Source organism: Chlorocebus sabaeus, chromosome 1, assembly GCF_047675955.1.
Source record: "Chlorocebus sabaeus isolate Y175 chromosome 1, mChlSab1.0.hap1, whole genome shotgun sequence".
Classification (NCBI taxonomy): domain Eukaryota; kingdom Metazoa; phylum Chordata; class Mammalia; order Primates; family Cercopithecidae; genus Chlorocebus; species Chlorocebus sabaeus.
The window spans coordinates 80,526,473-80,545,461 of record NC_132904.1 but is presented as its reverse complement, the minus strand read 5'-3'; the positions used below and the strand labels follow the sequence as shown (position 1 = coordinate 80,545,461).

The 18,989-nt window shown below is 35.6% G+C and overlaps 1 protein-coding gene across 23 annotated transcripts in view; it reads left to right on the top strand.

Annotated features, from left to right (window-relative positions):
* The window catches only part of DLG2 (discs large MAGUK scaffold protein 2), a 2,222,296-nt gene that overhangs the window by 1,738,560 nt on the left and 464,747 nt on the right, over positions 1-18,989 (top strand). For 18 of the 23 annotated variants that reach the window (XM_008020345.3, XM_008020348.3, XM_073019907.1 and 15 more), the window contains one exon: positions 9,586-9,741. The exons of the other annotated variants lie outside the window; for them this stretch is intronic. In XM_008020345.3, the coding sequence (XP_008018536.1) occupies positions 9,586-9,741 (156 nt within the window). The remainder of the gene's footprint in view (positions 1-9,585; positions 9,742-18,989) is intronic. 23 annotated transcript variants of the gene reach the window in all.

Sequence of the window (18,989 nt, the reverse complement as noted above, 5' to 3'; positions counted from 1 at the left end):
ACAATCTGGGTTCAAAGCCAAGCCCTACCACTCACAAGTCAGGTATGTGAGGAGGGGCAAATTAATGTCAACATTTGCAGATAATAGTATTACATATATCTTAGGTTTCATGGGAGGATTACATGACATCGAATATATATAGCATATGTAGCACAGGGCCAGCCTCATAGTAAGTTCCCAAGATATATATGAGTTGTTACTATTATTTAAAATATATCAAAGTACAAAACCCAGTGGCAATCATGAAGAAATACTGTATGAGAGTTAAGAAGAGAGAAAAATCTATAATGAGGTGTACTCAGAAGACTTTATGGAGAAAGTAGGAGTTAGACTCTGATGGAAACCAGGGACTTTCTAATGTTTAGGGTTGGAAGAAAGTACCAATATATGTAAATTTTAATAGGATGTGAACCATCAACTCAAGGGGATTTATGACCTCAGTCTTTGTCTTGGTCTGAAATCCCAATAAAAGTGCTTCTTAGCAAAGAGCCTTCTCTAAAGAGAGCAAGGCAGTACTACAACAATCTCTTGTTCTTATGCATGTCTTATCCTTCCCTCATGGCCACCAAACAATCTTCATAACCTGTTTACAGTAACAGGCACAGAAGACAAAATGGAAACAGCCACATAAAAACAGAGGAAAATGTACCTCTTCCAAGAAATGTGAAAGAAACCCATTTAAGTGATTTGGTTAAAGCCACCTTATCCTTCCTGTTCATAAGTAAAGAATTATATCTGAACATTATTTTGCCTTCTAGGGAGCTGCTGTTATATTCAATCTTAGCATCCATTCAGTCAAAGGTATAAGAGTTTTCCCCCTATAGACTTTGTCTTAGTAATGTAAAATTGGCCTACAAAAGTATATAGATGAATAAATATTTTGAATTCTACTTCAGAAAATGTGATTTTGCTAAATATATTCAGAAATTCTTGTGGGGGTATGAATTTTAAAACTCAAAGCTTTATCAGATTTGGCAGCTTTAGGTATTACCAATGTCAATCATCCTCGAGCCTCTGAGGAAAGAAAAGAATTATTTTAGAGGTGGAATATTTATTCTGTAATGTTATATTTTAACAGCGTGATAAAAAGAAAGAAATTGTAGGTGATATTAAGCTTCAAACCTTCTCTTTGGGGGCCATTGCAATGTTCCTCACACTTTCCTTTGTCTTTTGTTATTTCCAAATTTTTCTCAAAAAGGAACGGCCTTGCTTTTTTTCTCTACACTGTTGTTTCATAGTACTGACTAAGAATATGAAGATGTGGGGAGTATACTCAACAGACCAAACCTGAAAATACCAATGGGATACACAGCTTGAACAATTGTGCCCTGTCCACAGGTCTGCTGAAAAAGCAAACCAAACTCATAAAGACCAGGTCACTCATCCGCTAGCAAGAGCTGAATAGACAGGGAGTGTGCTTGGCTCAAAGGATGCCAATCCAGAGGCTAACCAATAACCAATAAGGTGGTTTGCTCAAAAAGGTGTACTAAGTCCAGCAAATTCTCTGTTAGGAAAGTTTAATTGAAAAGCAGTCCAATCGAGGCAATGATCAGTGAAAGGGGAAGCTAGTGATTTATGATGTAAAGGAGGCCCGATGGTCCATTTTGAGTCTAGTGCCAGCTGATGTCATTACAGAACAGAAACTGAGGGAAAGACGAAGCTATCAAGTATAAAGTATCTCATTTATAAATTAGAGTTAAAGTGGTAATTTGAGACACAAGGAACAAGTAGCACAAAAGAAACAGCGTATCTTAAAGGGAAAGTTGTAAAGATCCAGCCCCTTAGATCTCACTCTTACATATTTCTCACGCAGCTTTTTCTGGGTTTCCATGGACATGTGTCCTGTTACCTAAAGTAATTTAAATAAGTCTCTGTTCCTGCAATCAGATTTCCTTACAATCAAAATATTTGTTCAATAAACAAAGAGATCATTTTTTAAATTGTTTTACTATATACCTTGTACCTCTCTCTGGTACTAGGTATATAGTACCTGCCACAAAGTAGGTTTTTGGTAAATATTTGTGGAATGAATGAATGAATGAATGAATGTACAAATGAATAGCCAAAATGATTGCACTCTTTTAATTCCATCTAGTAGGAGGAACACTGTCTTCCATAACTTCTTATCAACTATGGATGTTAAAATTGTACTCAAGACCTGCCTAACTTTTCAATTTTGTCATCTACTCAAACCTTTAAAAAACTCCCTAAATGGGACATGTTTGCAGATTCCTCTTTAAATCTGCATGTGCTGTTACCACTTTCCAGAAAGCCCTCTTTCACTCCTTTCACTCTCTTTCACCCTTTCACCCTCTTTCACTCTTTCACTCTTTCACCCTCTTTCAAACCTGCACTAGAATTCCTACTCCCCACAGTGTTTACTTTCCTGTATTCTTAGCTCAGTCTCTCTCTGAAATGGTAAGAGAATTAGGTGCTTTCACTTCCTGCTGTCCCCTCATCCACATATACAATTTTGTATTCTACTTTATTCAACATTATAAAATAAAGCATTTTCCTGTCTCATTAAAATGTTTTGTGAATATTAACTTTAATGGTTAAACAATAAACCATCATGTGAATATATCTTATATTCCATACCCTTCTGTTGCTGAACATTTTGATTGTTTTGTTTTATTCTGTTTTCCTCTTATAACAAACCACAATGACTTTCCTCTATAGAAACCTTTGGACATATTTTTTATTTTCTTCTTCAGATAGCACACTAGAGTAGAATTGCTGAACCAAAAGACAGGATTACTTCTAAAACTCCCGAAATATATTGCCAAATTCCTTTCTTGAAATGTTTTAAGGAGGTTTTACACTCCATAGCATCAGCAATATAGTGTCTATTTCAACATACCACAACTAAATTGTGATTTATCAATTTCAAGATCCTTTATTTTTTAAATAGGTAAAGGGGATGTATCATTTAATTTGTGTTATTTTTATTCCTAGTATGGTTAAATATTTATATGCGTGCTTGTATTTGTCATTTGTATTTTCTCTTGTGATCGTATACTAATTGTCTTTGTTTTCTACTAAAATGTTATTGTATTTCTTATTGAGTTGTAGGAGCATCTTTAAAATATTGATAAACATAATTGAGCAAATGTTTTCCCCAGATTATTGCTTATTTATGAGTTTTTGCTTCAGTGGTTTCAAATTTTTATGTAGTCAAGTCTCTCATCTTTTATGTGATTTCTTCAATTTATTTCATGCTTAATTTTTTTCCATGAAGATTCTTAGTTAACTATTAACCTGACTTTTTGTAGACCTATATTTATACTATGAGATCAATTAATTTTTTTTTTTAAAATCAATACAAAGTCTTTAAAAGCAGGCTTACAAAAGTGTAAGAGTTTAAACACTAGTATAGGACATATTGAACCTTCCTCAAACAATTTAAATCCATGTCTCAAACACCTTGATCTGGCCATAATATTGACCCTGTCACTCTTAGCCAATATTTGTTTAAACAACTTTCAGAAAGCCACAAAAATACTACTATAACTGGACACTCTCACCCAATACCAAAAACAGAGATGACTCTCCCTTTGGTGACAATCACCATTGTCAAGGTCATTAATGTTCAACTTCTTATTCCAATGAAGCACTCTATAACCCATTTACAACCCACTGCCGTGAGAGAGCCCAATTTTGTTGAAACCCAAGCATTTTTTAAGGAAATAAGGCATCTGAATATTCAAAACAACTTTAAATGATGCAGCTCTTACTCTGCCCTTTCTCTCCTCAATCTTCCAATAAACTCCTCAATAAACACAGTAAAATATAACTGAAAGTGACGTTTACATAGAAAAAATAGTGAGCCAATCCTAATTTCTACTTTTAAACGTAAGAATTGCAGACTGTGGTACCTAAACTATTATTAATAACAAATTACTCATGACCCAACAATCTGATGTGACAGCACAGCTGTGAGCCATACAGGAAAGCAAACCATTATAAAGATCCAGGTACAAATCGGGCATTAGAGTTTGGGCTGCTATATTGTTAGAGGCAGTGAAAATAAATGAGAAGTTCAGAGAAAGTGATCATCAACCTCCAGGGCTATTAAAGAGGATCAATTACCTTTTAAATATACAGAGCAAAAGTGAGTCTTTAGAAGGTGCCTATGTAGTACCTTTTGTGAGACTGAAAGCTATCGATTGTTACTTCTTTTGTTCAGCCTTCTTGTAGAGAATTCACATTACCTGAAAGTGCTATTGTGTGAACTCACTGATTCTAAGTGAGTAGGTGACGAATATTATTTGTATGAATTCTCACAAAGGGGAGCAACATTTTCTGAGGTTGTGCATCCTTGTGACCTCAAGTGTCTAAGAGTGATAATCAAGATAATAATAATGGCTCCCTTTTGGTGAGCTCTGAGTGAGTGCCATGGACTGAGCTAAGTGCTTTATGCACATTCTTCCTATTTCTCACAGTCATCCTTAGGCTGATATTACTATTCCCACTTTCCAGATGAGGATGTTAAGAAATAGCAGAAGGTCATGCAAGGTAGAATTTAGAAGAGCCAGATCTAAACCTAGTTCGATTTGCTTGTACTTAACATGGTGCTCATAATAATTTAGATCTGTGCCTAATTTTGCAATTTATAATTTTTCTGGTATACAGAAAAAAACTTTTTAAATATTATTTTATAAACGAGAAAGCTAAGATTTGAAATAGTTAAGTAAGTGTGGTGCAAATCGGCATCTACTCTAGCTTCCCTAGTAAAAATTCTTGAGTGCTCAATTCAATGGTGCTTGGAATTAGGGGGGCAAATAGGTTCTTACAAATCACCTAGATCAATCTCTTCCCTAGATGTCTCTATATCATATTTTAAGGCCCATATAACATGTTAATCAAGTGACTAATACTTTTCTGCTTAAAGTTCAGTATAAGAGAAGTCAGCCTCTTTCTTAATCATTTTTATAATGTCATTTCACATGTTGAGCCACATAGTTCACAACCTGATCCTAATTATCTTTTATCCCCTAATTACTTTTAGGGCTTCCCAAAATCCTACCCTTAAGAGTTATTAGCCCAGCCCTGGAATTCAATCCTCTTATACTTTTCCAAATCGTTGGCCCAATAAACAGTGTATTATTTGTAAAGAGGAGCATGAGGCACCCTTTTAAATTTATAATCCTTTTTCCTCCAATTATGTCTGGCAATATATTAGATACTTAGACATCTGAGCCCTTGACATCCCAGCTGCTATAATTAATGCAGTTTGGTTCTATATTCTGCAAATACAGGGCATGCGGTTGGATGCCCCCCTTCCATTAGGGCAACCAAAGAAGACCATAGCAGGATAACCTTTGGAGAATCTAAAAGGTCTTCAGATTTAGCCATATTAGTCTATATGACGAAGAAATTTATGCTCAAAATCATATACATATATGACCCAAATCCATCTTTTTGTAATTTTAGATGTCCCCTTTTAGTTCTGGCTCAGGAAAAGAGAATAAAAGGTACTGATCACTTTTGTTTTTCACAGTTTCTTTCATTTTCTATGACAGTACTTCAGTAATACATTCTTGCATTCAGGAAAGTAATGAGGAATCAAAGACACAGGAGATTTGGTCCTGATCCTCCAGGATCTAATATTCTAGAGAAGGAGAGAGCATTGTGAATGAATAAAGACAGTACAATGAGGTGAGGTCCCTGCCTGAGATAGCCTGAAGGCTTTGAGAGCCCTTTGGTAGGGAGTTAGAAAACCCAATAAAGTGTAAGTCACTCTCATTGTTATGTCTAAGAGAAGAGAGTCATATTCCTTTGACCTTGTCGCTTCAGGTGCTACACAGATGAAGACTATTTACAATCACAGTCATTATTATCACTGTCTTAAACATTTATTATCTCTGATACAGGGCCGGGACTATAGTGAGATGAGTGAGGTATTCACGTTGGGTGCAAAATTTAAGGGAACACCAAGAAACAGCAATTAAGACAAAAATACTTTAATGAAATATTTTAGAAAATAAAATGAATGCAAAAGAATTTATAATGAACAAAATATCAAACTTTTAAAGATAGAATCAGTCTGGTATTAGTCTCAGGTACTATGAAATTACATAGAGGCCCAAGATTTTGTCTGTTGGCTTTGGAAGGTATAGTCTAGTTGAGGTGATGTGAAAGAGTTGTGAAAATAAACAAGGTACCTGTTTTATTTTCACTGTACTGATTGCAAACATGAGATCAGATCTAACTTCCAATAAGGAGACATGGTGGGATATTGGTAGTTGATTGACAACTAATGTCTTATGGGAATCATCAAAGAAATTCAATAGCATGAGCTCTCATAACCCAGTTGAAAGAATGAACCTAGACAGTTATTCTAGACTCAAGGTACCTCTAGACATTTTTAGCAACAAAATTTGATAGAGCTTCACTCCAGTGCTCTATAATTAGTGGACACAGCTACAACTACCTTCTCCATGTTTGCATCCTTTCCTTATTCTGTTAACTGATCATTTCTTCTCCTTTATTCACATTTTTCACCTTCCATAGGAGAATCCAAATGGTCTAGGCCTTTTCTTTTTTTCTTTCTTTTTTTTCTTTTCGAGTCCCACCATACAGATCATGGTTGCAAGGTGAGGGGCCCAATCCTGATCAAATGGTCTAAACTGCTTTGGTTAGAGAGGATACTGAATTTGGGAGGGGCAAGTTGTCCAAATGGGAAGGAACAGTTACAGGCAAGGTAGTTTTCCTAAGAATAAGGTATAGATGAAGCACCTCCCTCCAACATATACCAGTATTGTGGATTAGCAATTTAAAATGACAAGGAAATAGAACAAATAGCAAGTGCTAATGGAGTTCAGAGAAAAGAGAGATCACCAAGGGCCAGGGTGTGCTAATTATATGCTATAAGAACCTGCAATTATAAATCCATAGATATGCAAATAAATGCTGATGGCTCAGCAGATGAGCAACAAAGTCATTATCTATGGCTCTTTATAAATGGACAGCAAGATAAATGATTTGTTTATAAATTCACTTAGAGATTGTACCAGTATCTTTGAATGCTTTTGCCTCCTTCTGGGGGCATCCACAGTTAGACCTCTTGGATTGGATTTCCATATTCACTACCTTCTGACCTAGGCCATTCTGGCAGTTCCAAGCAGGCCCTTTCAATTATGACTAGCTGATTCATGCTGCCAAAAGTCATTTCCCCTTGGCACTTCCTTAACCAACTGAACAGGAAGTGATAGTGGCATCTGTTCTGCCACCCAGATCTGTGATGGTTTATAAAACGGCATTTCTTGTTTGTCTGATGGGGAGAGGTCACACAGAATATAAGTGCAGGGAAAGACTAAGAATGCTGACTCCCAGTATTAGGCCTTCTGCAACTCAGGGCTGAGAAGTCTGTGAGGAGCCCACTGTGCCCATTGGAGTGACTCTCACAGGAACTGTAGGCAGGCATTGCAGTGGCTAAACTCAAACACACAAGAAACCTATCCCTTTGAGGGCAGTTGAACCATGCATACATGCTTTAATGAAGTACTTAAAGCCAGTCAGTTCATGATGATGTTGGGATTCTGGTTCTTCTGGTATAACCTGTGAGAATTTATAATGGCCTAAAAAATTTAGAGTAACATATGGCTCCCTTGAAAGAACCAGAAGGTTTTTTAAAATTTCCCTCAGCAAAGAATGGTTAAAAAAAAAAAAAAAATCATTCAAAGAAACATTTACCAAATACCTACTATGTGCCATTTCTGTGTTCAGATTGTAGCCTGTGTTGTACTTTCTGTATACTGCACTGTGCTCTAGTACATAATATACATACTGTATGATAGAATATATGACAGAATCCTAGCACTGTAATAACACCATTAGACAGAAATCTTCAAACGTGAACCCCATTTTTATGCCACTTGAAAGGAGATTTTCACTGATATTTTTAATGTTGTTGTTTGATTGCAAGAGAACTTTGTCAATATTGCAAGAAGACTTTGTCAAATTTTCAAGTGGTTTGTTATGTTTTGGTATCTTTTCATCTACCCATCTTCTGAGATATTAAGTGTTCTCATAATCAACAAAAGAAACTGAATTTGATATCTCTATTCTTTAGCCAGTGAATGTACAAAATAACAAGTAAATAAATAGGGAAGAAATAGAAGGTGAAACAAAGGTAAAATATACCTGCAATATCAGTAACTGTTTCTCTGTGTTGATAAGACTTTGAAAAGTGAAGAATTAAGCTTAGCAAGTATCGGTCCACTATGAAACCATCCTGAAGGTGACTGAAAGCAAAAAAAAATAAGAGCCTTCTTCTAAAATCCAAGGTATTAAAGCCTGTTCCAAACACCAAATCTACTAAATATGTGAATCAAATGATAATATTATATTCATAAAATGGTTCCGAAAAGATTCAAATAAAAGTTTCAAGGGTTCAACCCTGGACAAAATACAAGACCTCATTTTCATTGGCTTGAATTTATTATAATTTTCGGAAAGTAAAATATTTTCTCTTTATTCAGTTGAATACAATGTAACCAGGAATTTCTAAAAGATCTCCATTAGCCAACTTTGATTGTGAAAATTTCACTCAAAATATGGTGCTACTGAGGTAAAAGGACTAGGAGAAAATTGGAAACACATTTTCTTAGTCTGTAGAGTCAACATCAGACTGAGAAAATTGGATCAGCTCTCCCAGGCAGAAACAACATTACTGAGATGACATTATCATGAGAATGTTTTATGATCTAAAAGAAGTCACTGAATCCTTTCTTCTAAGGTTCTGTGCTGGCAGTTTAGATCAGCTGCTGTTTTATGTATAATAATATTTTCAAATTAAGATGCAGAGATTTCTCCAAATAGTCATAGGTCCAATTTATATGGAAAGAAAATAGCATTGTTTACATTTCCTATGTATACAGAAGATATTAGATGGATTCCAAACATAATTAAATACATTAACATTTGTAGTAGACCTTATTTATACTTATTTCTTTGTATTAGATGTGCAGTCTTAAATTTTGTAGGAGTATATCTGTTAAGATTAGGTCTCCTTTATACAAGAAAAAAAAATGATCCTAGCTTGAACGATACAGTTTATCTTTATCCACAGAGAAGAAATTCAAAGGTAGCTAGTCCATAGTTAGTATAGTGCCACTCCATATCATCAGTGACACAAGTGCTGTCTTTATATTCCTTTATGTGTATTTTTTGGCTTTATCCTCAAGTTTGCTTCATGGTCTTAGATGACCAGTGAAGCTCCACCCATCATGTCTGGGTTCCAGGTGAGTAAAGGGAGGAAATGTGAGAGAACAAAATTTCAAGAATTCCAGCTAAATGAGCTTCCTTATAAGCAGCTATTCCAGTTCACCGAACACTTCAGAGCACTCAAATCACATAGGACTGAACATTTTCATGGGGCCATATTTACCCACAAAAAAGTCTGAGGAATAAAGTCTTTATTATAAGAAAAGTTACAAGTGGAAAAATTGGGTTTCTTCTAATAACAAATCAAGAAAAATGGCGTTGTTTTTACTTTTGCATGTGGTGAAATGCTACTGGTTGCACACATGTTCCTTGTATATACTAACCATGCATATCTTTCTCTTCCTCTTGTATCACCAGGCCTCCGGAACCTGTTTACAGCACTGTGAACAAACTATGTGATAAGCCTGCTTCTCCCAGGCACTATTCCCCTGTTGAGTGTGACAAAAGCTTCCTTCTCTCAGCTCCCTATTCCCACTACCACCTAGGCCTGCTCCCTGACTCTGAGATGACCAGGTACTGCATGCGCTTCCTCACTTCATCTTCTCGAACTGCATGTGCTTGCACAAGAATGAATGGGTAGAATCTGCCTCTGCTTACTTCTCTTGCACTAAACATCTTCCCCAAGTTGGAGAGATGTTCTGCTGTTCCCTTGGTGCAATGGGAGAAATTAAGAACATTGCCTTTTTGTTTTGTTTTGTTCCCTGGAGTGATCACAGAGCACTTAGACATGATCACATGATGTTCCACATATTCCTGGTTCCTATACATTTTAATAAGGTATTAATTATACTTTTCTAGAACAATTAATTTTGGAATTTAACAACATTTCATTCATACAGAAGGATGAAAGATAACATTTGTTGAATATTTTTAAATAATATTTAATAAGTGCTTACTCTGCTCCAGGCGTAATGTGGCCTAAGAAATATGTACTATTTTCACCATTTAATATTTTAACTAAAATATTAGATTAATATCACCATTTAACTGAGTCCTTAAGGTTTTAAGCAACTTGTCAAATACTACAGAATTACTTGGTTCCATCTTGCCACACAGAACATAAAATTAATGTTTATATTATGTTATCTTGCTAGGTGTATACATATATATATATTCTTGTATTTACTGCTCCCAGCCTATTTAAAGAAATAGACGTTCAGAGTGGTTAAAGGCATTGCCCTCAGTATGATCTTGCCAATAAATGTGGAGTCCAAATTTGACCTTAGAATGTTTTGAGTCTTTCAACAACTTTGTAAAGAAATTAGTCTAAGTCTGAAAGTTGAACACAATTCTGTGTTAGTGTTCCAAAGCATATATATGAAAATAACAAAAAAGACCTCATCTTTTCATAGTAGCCTGAGTTGGAGAGAGAGGAAAGCAAGAAAATTAGAATTCAGTGTTCCACAAGGTAGTTCCAATTCAGTCTAAACAGAGATCCCAATTGTAACGTTCCTACACAAAATGGGGTGTCTATATAATGTTTTCAGACAGGAATATCTTTATAATATTGTTAGGACTGAGAAAATACAGACTTTAGAATGATTCAGAGTGAAGATGGATATATCAAGAGGGTCTGCTAAGAACATTATCTTTATTTTTTGATATTTTGAAAGAATAAGTTTAGAAGTCAATTACTGTTCTATCTAGGAGAGTTGAATCACAAGTTTTAAATTACATCTAACATTTCCAGAAATAAATGAGAAAACACATTTATAACTATGTAAATCAGCTAGGGCATTTTTATTAAGTTGCAATAATTAAAGTCTAATAATATTTCAGAATACTCTATAAATATTAAATCCACCTATATTTTTAACAAATCATTAAAACTATGTCTTAATACAATGAACTCTGCCATTTTAAAGCTAAAAGGTCAAAGTCACCATAGCCCTAAGGAAGTGAGAAGAGCCATATACCTGTAATGACTTGCTAGTAATTATGTACCTATAATCAGCTACAGAAGGGTAGCTCAGATTTATTGAGCTCTTCTGTGCCAGGCATTTTGTTAAATACTTCTTATGAATTATATATTTGAATACTCATAATAACTTTATGAGGTAGATGTTATAATTATCTTTGTTTTGCAAATGAGGAATTGAGACTTGATAAGTTACCTGACTTGCCCAAGATCATCCACTAGTAAGTGACAGAGCTGGGATTCCAACCCAGATGATGACTGACCTGGAAGACCATTAGCCATTTTTGCACACTGGAAAAAAATTTCCACCCACTTCTCTTTTTCTATCCTTTCTCTATCATTATCCTGACTTCTCATATACCTTCCCTTCTTCTGGCTCTGTGTCAGTAAATATTTTTTTTTTCTTTTTATCCTGTGTTCCTTTTTTATTAATGTAAAAGTTACATTGGTTTCCTTCCACTCCACTGGGGATTTTGAAGCATCCCTTCTGAAAAATTCACCAGTAAGTAGCCGATAAGAGTTTACCTCTATGTGAACCGACCAGATATGATTCTTTTCAGCTTGCTTTCTGTCATCTGTATCATGAATACAATAGAGTTATTTATTTTTCAAATAAAAACATTATAATACAATGTTGAATTTCTTTTTCCAAATGACACACCCTCTCTAATTCTGATATGCACCAGGCCCCAACCCCCATCCATCATTCCCCTTTTTGAGAATTCTATTTTCAATTTATTCTATTTTGGTCCCCTTCCTTCTCCTTTTTTCTTTTTCCATTATCTTATTCTTTATCTTATCTTTGTAGAAAAACAGTCATAAAAACACAAAAACACACCGACAGCTATTTTAATGGCCTTGTCACTACCAGTGCATTGATACCAAAAATCTTAATTTCACCCCACTTTGCTCCTCCTCCATACTTCCTCAGCTTAGTAAATGGCACATACATCTACCATATTGTTTAGGCCAAAAATTTGAGAGTCATCCTTACTACCTTGTTTTCCCTCACATCCACCATTCAATTCATCTTCAAGTCCTGTTGATTCTACCTCCAAAATATCTCAGATTTATTCACTTTGCTTTACTACTATTTCCACCACTTTAATCCAAGACCCCATCATCTCCCACCTATAGTAGATTCTTAATTGTTCTCACCATTTCCACTGTTGACCTCCAGGCTTATTCTCAATGCAACCAAAGTGATCTGTAAAAAATACAGATCAGATCTCCTTTTGCATTAGGATGCAATGCGAAGTCATTAACATAGCATCCGGGCTCTGCATGACCTAGCCCCTGCCTGCCTTTTGGATACCTCATTTCACTTTGCCAACCACACTATTCATGTTGGCCTTCTTTTTATTCACAAAATGCACTAAATCTCTTCTAGTCTCAAGCGTTTCACATACGCTTTTCCCTGGAATTGAAAAGCTCTTTTTACACTTTGCCTGATTAACCTCTGGTCATCTTAGATCCAAGCTTAAATTGCACGTCTTCAGAGAAGCTCTCTGAAACAGAAAATCAGGCCCCCTATTATATATTTTCTTTCTATTTTTCATAAGACTCAAGCAATTTATAATTGTACATTTATTTATGTGATTTTCAAACTAAATGCCTGTATCACCCTCTACACTGTAAGCTCAATGAGTAGAATTGTGTTTATTTTGTGCACTGCTATATTCCTAACACTTAGTACAGTATCTGGCTAGCAGGAGCTCAGGATTATTGGATGAATACATAAACATGGAAATAAAATTTGCAAACAAGCAAACTGATACCTGTTTGAGAACAAGTCATAGTTCAAGCTGTGCTTTACCTAGTTCTTAGTAGGTACATAAAACAACTCCATGAATGAATGAATTCATGCATAGAAACAAATAATAACTAGAACTCACTTTGTGTTGTGCTTTCACCATAAACTATGTCTATGGTGATTGTCTACATTATAAATCCATTAGGCACCTGTCAATTCTTCATAAAGACTCTGTAATTCATTTCAGATATTATTTATTTTTCTAAAGGGAAATACCTCTACAAGCCACTGTATCTTGAAATGTAGCCAATAATTCAGGGGCAAAGTAAAAATATTCTGGTTCCGTTTTTGACACCATTACCCGTGTGCTGTTCTCTGTGTTCTTGAATAACATATAGACCCTCAGAAGTAGATGAGAACTTAGAATTAGATAGACAAACCCTTATCTAACTCTAGTAATGTTGTGGAACCCAATCTACTGTTTCACAGGTCTATGTCTTACTACCACTCATGGTTAAATAAAAATATTCTGGGATCTTTTGCCCTAAAAATGATATTATAAAAATGTATATATTAATTTATTTAGCTAATACTTATCAAGGATCGACAACAATGTGCAAGATGCTACTATAATAGGACAACCTTTTACAAAGGTGCAAGCTGAAGAAGACAGCCAAAAATGTTGAAGAAATGCCTGATTTTTAGGATGCAGTAGTTAATGATGTATATTTTGTTCAGAGCTTTTGAAAAATTCCTGAAGTCTATTCCAGAAACATGCACATATTGATACAGCAATTACGGCTTCAGATTAGAATATGCACTAGCTCTGGGAAAGTTAGCATGTGAAACCATCCTTACATTTACATTAGTTTAATTCCTAATCCACATTTAGAAGAATAAAGGTGAGTCAGCAAAAGCAACCTGAGTCAGTTTTCTGTATTTTCTGAGCTTCAGTGGGAATACCCAAGAACTCAGTTCTTTGAATTAATAGCAGACATTCAGGGATGAATTAATTGTACACACAATTTACTTCTGTAAGACCATTTAAAAGGAAACAGAGAAGTTGTTAGTTTTTCTTGGGAAAGCACTTTAAATTACTTGGCACGGTGCCTATGGCTGCAGATTATGTTTGGAGGAATTGACTTTTTAATGCTTGCAGAAACAAGAAATGTGCAGAGCCTGAAATCAAACTAAAATTTGAAAAATAAATGGGATTTCTGTGGGACTCCTGCTTATCTAGTACATCTCTTTTTCTTTGGAAAAAGAAAGTAATTTTTGATGTTGTAATTGGTTTTTCTACTTAGGGAGAATAAGTTATTCAGCTTTTGATATTTCTTGGGCAAGGAGAATAGTATTCTTGACTGCTTTTTCAATATTTATGGCACATGTTTATTTGTCCTTTTACATAAACGGTCCTAATTATTGCTATTTTGCAGTTGATAACAGAGGCTGAGATAAACCAGATGAAGGCTAATTAAAATATACTGGCAGGTTTTGGATGGGAAATGAACTGTGAAGCACTATATCATCATGAAACATCTTCACTCACTGAAGGATATATATTCATTGGACTTCAGCTAGGTACCAGGCATCATCCTTAATGTTAGGGATTCAAAGGTAAAAAAAACATGGTCTCTCCCCTTAAGTATCTCACAGACATATAAATGCAGAATTACTTACTATGTGATATATATCTGCTAAAAGGCCTCAGTTTCTCAAATGCACCTAATCTCTAGGTAGCTGTTAAAATAACAAATTTAGAGAAATTAAATTTAATAGAGTTTATCTGAGCAAAGAACAATGCATGAATCAGGCAGCACTCACAACCAGAAGAGGTTTAGAGAGCTCCACTGAGCAGTTTGAGAAGCAACCTTTTATAGCCTGTACACAGAAGCAAAGTAGAGAAATCACCTGATGGGCTACAGCTAGACATCTGCTTTATTTGGGCATGGTGTGATGAGTTGGCTGCCTGAAATTGGCTGAAACCCAGCTGCTTGTGACTCTCTGAAACTCTACTGTGTATAACACTTCTAAGTTAGGTTTCAGATTGTTATGTGGAAACTCAGAGTGTGGAGACAGCCTTAACCTAAGGGCGTCCTGCTTACTTAATTGAGCATAACTAAAATCAGATTATTACAAGTGATAGTGTTGGAAGCAAATATGACCTTCAACTGTCCCTTCTGCAGAGGCATTAACATACACAAAGAAATGGCCCCATCCACTCCTAGCCATCAATTTCTAATCATTTATAAGAAGCATTACCTATAGAAAATGCACATTCATCTTCCCGTAGGTCCATCTGCAAGTCTAACGTCTAACTATTCTCTGCTGGACTCAGAGAATCCACATTTATAATTTACCACCTTTGTAGAAATCATAATGTTGGCAGCCTCAAGCCATTCTGAGTTTGGGGATGCAGAGCGAGATCTTTATTTTGTAAGACCTCAATCATATGCCAGAGTTATGGTGAGCCCCTGAATAATATCTCAGGCTGAGGTGAGAATGATTTTTTATTTTTATTAAGGAACTGTTATAAAAGACTGTTTCCATTCATAGCTTAATAGTGAGTCCAGTGAATTGTGAAGGGAATTGAATGGTAGGGTTGGCAGTATGGGGGAAGGGCTATGCAAGCCTGCCTGTATTTTTATAGAGATCTACGTATTTTACAACATGCCATTTTGTTTTCATCAAGGCTTCAAAATTTACTTCTCAGAGAAGAGAAAATAAACCTTCCATTATAACCCTTTAATTCAGTTCTGTAGACTATCAGCACATATAAAGTTATAGGATCCCTTAAATGGGTTTTTAAAGTCAGCAGGTATGTGTGTTCCAAATTGAATACTAAAACTTATCTTTGGCAAACTTTCTTTCCTTGCAGAGTGGCAGGAAATTTACTGGGCCTTTAATGTTTTAACTGTTTCAAAGTCTGTAAATACAAAATCAAATATAAATTCCAAAACTAATCTGTAATAGAAGCGCATGTAAGTCTCTAAAGGTAAACATAGGAGGAATTACCTAACTCTGCCCTTGTTTTTCTGGGCATTATCATGAAGACACTGAGTTTATCAGTAGGATTAAGGAAGAAACGTGTTCCAAGTAAAACAAATAGGAAAAAGTTAAGCATCGTGGTATATAAAAGCACACAATGCCTTCTGGGACTACCAGACTACCTGTGTGGCTGAGGGCTGTTGGGTGGGTGATAAGGTTGGAGAAAAAGGCAGCTATGTATCATAGAAGACCTTACTTACCAAGCTGAGGATTTTGTACTTTATCCTATAGGCAGTGGGGAGCTGTTGAAGGTTTTAAAGCTGAGCAAAGAGACAATCTGCTTTGCATTTTTAAAAAGCTCACTCTGCCACCTGTGTCGGAAAAGTTTGAATGCAGGGAAACTAGTTAGTATTATATTATAGAGCAGGGTAAATAATGAAGAACTGAACTGAGACTATCGAGATAGGGAGGTACAAATGGATTCAGAATTATTTATTAAATAGAACAGGTGGTACTTGGTGACTGACTCAGGGGAAGAATTTTCTAGCTTGGGATATTCACTGAAGGGTGATTCTTTGCTCCTGTGGGACAGAATGAGCATTCTTGTCCGCAGTAAATACACTTAAACATAAAACTCTTTAGAAAACAATGGGAGGGAAAGGAGGCAAAATATATCAGATCCCTTGTTTGAGGTAGTGGCAATGTGAGGTCACAGAGAAGCTAAGGATTGTGCCCAAACTATCTAGGTCTGAAGCCTTCCATTTGGCCATACTAATCAAGTGCGTTTTAGCTAAACATGTTACCACCCTCAGAGCCTCAATTCCCTCATCAGAAAATGAGAAGAATAATTGTATCTGTGCTGTTTCCCTCATAGGATTGTTGTGATGATCGAGGGAAATTGAGCAAATGAATTTTCATCTAGGCACTAGCCACATTAGTCATTATTAATTGTTCCCATATGTGTATTCTATTTTAAAGCCTTGAACTCATGTATATTTATTTCTATTGCTATCACAAATCAGGTAGAAAATGTTTATCAGCTCAGGCAAATCCCCTGAGGTCATAAGAAAGCTGTTTGGCCTGAGACCTTCTATCATTCTTAGCAGCCATCCTTCTTGTCATCATAATCAATGTCACATATTTTTCCTTTTTTTATTACATTTATAGGCTCCCTGTAAAAGGCAGCATGTGTCTAATCCCATATGTGATTGTGTACTTATATGAGATATTTTTCTTTTCTATCTACTTGTGTAGTGGTATTTTTGCCTTACATGTTTCTTCTCAGGAATGTGGACAAAATAACAGCCACTTTATGGTGCACAGATTAGTAGCCAGGCACTTTACATAGGTACTTTATTGTTTCTAATAATCTCAATAATTTTGCAAAGTGTATGTTTTGATCTAGCAATTGGAGGAATCTGGGCTGTACCCAAGGCATTCTCACATCCAAGCTCATCTTCTCACGGAGCCTTAATCACGTTCACTCTGTACACTGTAGCTTCTCACTCTGTGCCCCACTTCCCACATCCACTCTGCCACGAATCCGTAGACTCTGAAAGGAAATTTGAGCCTTGTTCACATGATTCAATCTGGGAAACAGCACCATTAGAAACAGAAAGAAGATGCTTACAAACCATTGACCTTTTATGCCCTTAAAAAGCTGATATAATCTTAAAGAATGCTTTATTTCACTTTTAATTAAAACCAAGAGAGTCAGCCCTCTGGGAATGACTCACAAGGCGTAGCCCCTTTCTAAGTTTATGTAGTAGCTTATTTTTCAAAGGCTGTCACTGCCTTTTTGAAGTAGGTAATCACTACACCCAATATGAATTAAGGAAAATAAGAAGAATTAATTGACTCCCAGAGTGACAGAGGCCACTCTTGCTGCATTTGGTTTTATAGCCTATTTCCTCTGCAATGCAATCTATGAAAGGGTTTACATGGAAAGAAATACCCCTTGATTTTTAATTAATGCATTATCTCAATACACAGTTTCTTAAATTTACAGCATTCACTGTTGTCCCTCACTGTTTTTTGGTAGTAGTGGGCAGATGTTCTTTCATTAAGAATTCAAGAATTGTTTTAAAAGCACAGTTAAAATTTTGTAGTTTAAAGGACAACAGAAAACAGGGAACTCACCCTGTTTTAAAAGCTCTTATTTACTCTGCACAACAACCCAGGCAGGTAGAGTCAGGAGGCTTCATGAGGGTTAAATATCTTGAGATGACAGAGCTGGGAAGTGAAACCAGATTGGTGATGTTCAAATAACTCTGTGATAAAACAATCTAAATTTAATTGATCAGCTTTAAAAAAATTAAAAGTGAGATAATATCTCTATCTGAGATGATGTAAATATTTTCTATTAGTTTTAGTATGTCTGTTTGTGTTTTGGGAGCAATCTTTGTATTTACTTTAGTAACCATCAAATTGTTGGGTGGCAATAAGAAAACAGAATAAGCACAACTTCAAAAGCATTCCTTTGTAAAGGAAACTACCTATGAGAAAATGCTATGCAAAAATCACCATAGTCAACAAATTGTAGGACTCAAAATCGAGACAGTGACGTTAAACCGTAACACCCATTGCACAGATATTAATTAAAACCACTGATGTGTATTGAGTGCCTTTAGGTGCTACGTGCTATTTCAGAAGTTTTATATGTACAAATTCATTTTAACCAATAACAACTTATGGGGTAGCTATGATCATCCCAATTTTATATAAATATTACAGTACATGGTTTGAGAAACAAATGGAAACAATGAGATGAGATAGTTGGAAATGAGGTCATCAGAACTTACACTTAGAATATTAATTTTATTAGAGCAGAAGTTTTGTTTTATTTATTGTTTTATTCCACGTGCCAAAAATGGTACCTGGCATGTAGTACTAATAGTGACAATGACAATACAGATGATGATGATGATGGCAACTATGAGGATAATGATTACAACAATCACTATTTATCATCTTGTTGCCTACTCAGCAGCACTTTATACAAGTTAACTCATTAATCTCCACAGGAACCCAGGGAGGTATGTATCATTATTATCCCATTTTACAGGTGATGAAACAGTTAACTAACCTTTCTAAGGTCACATG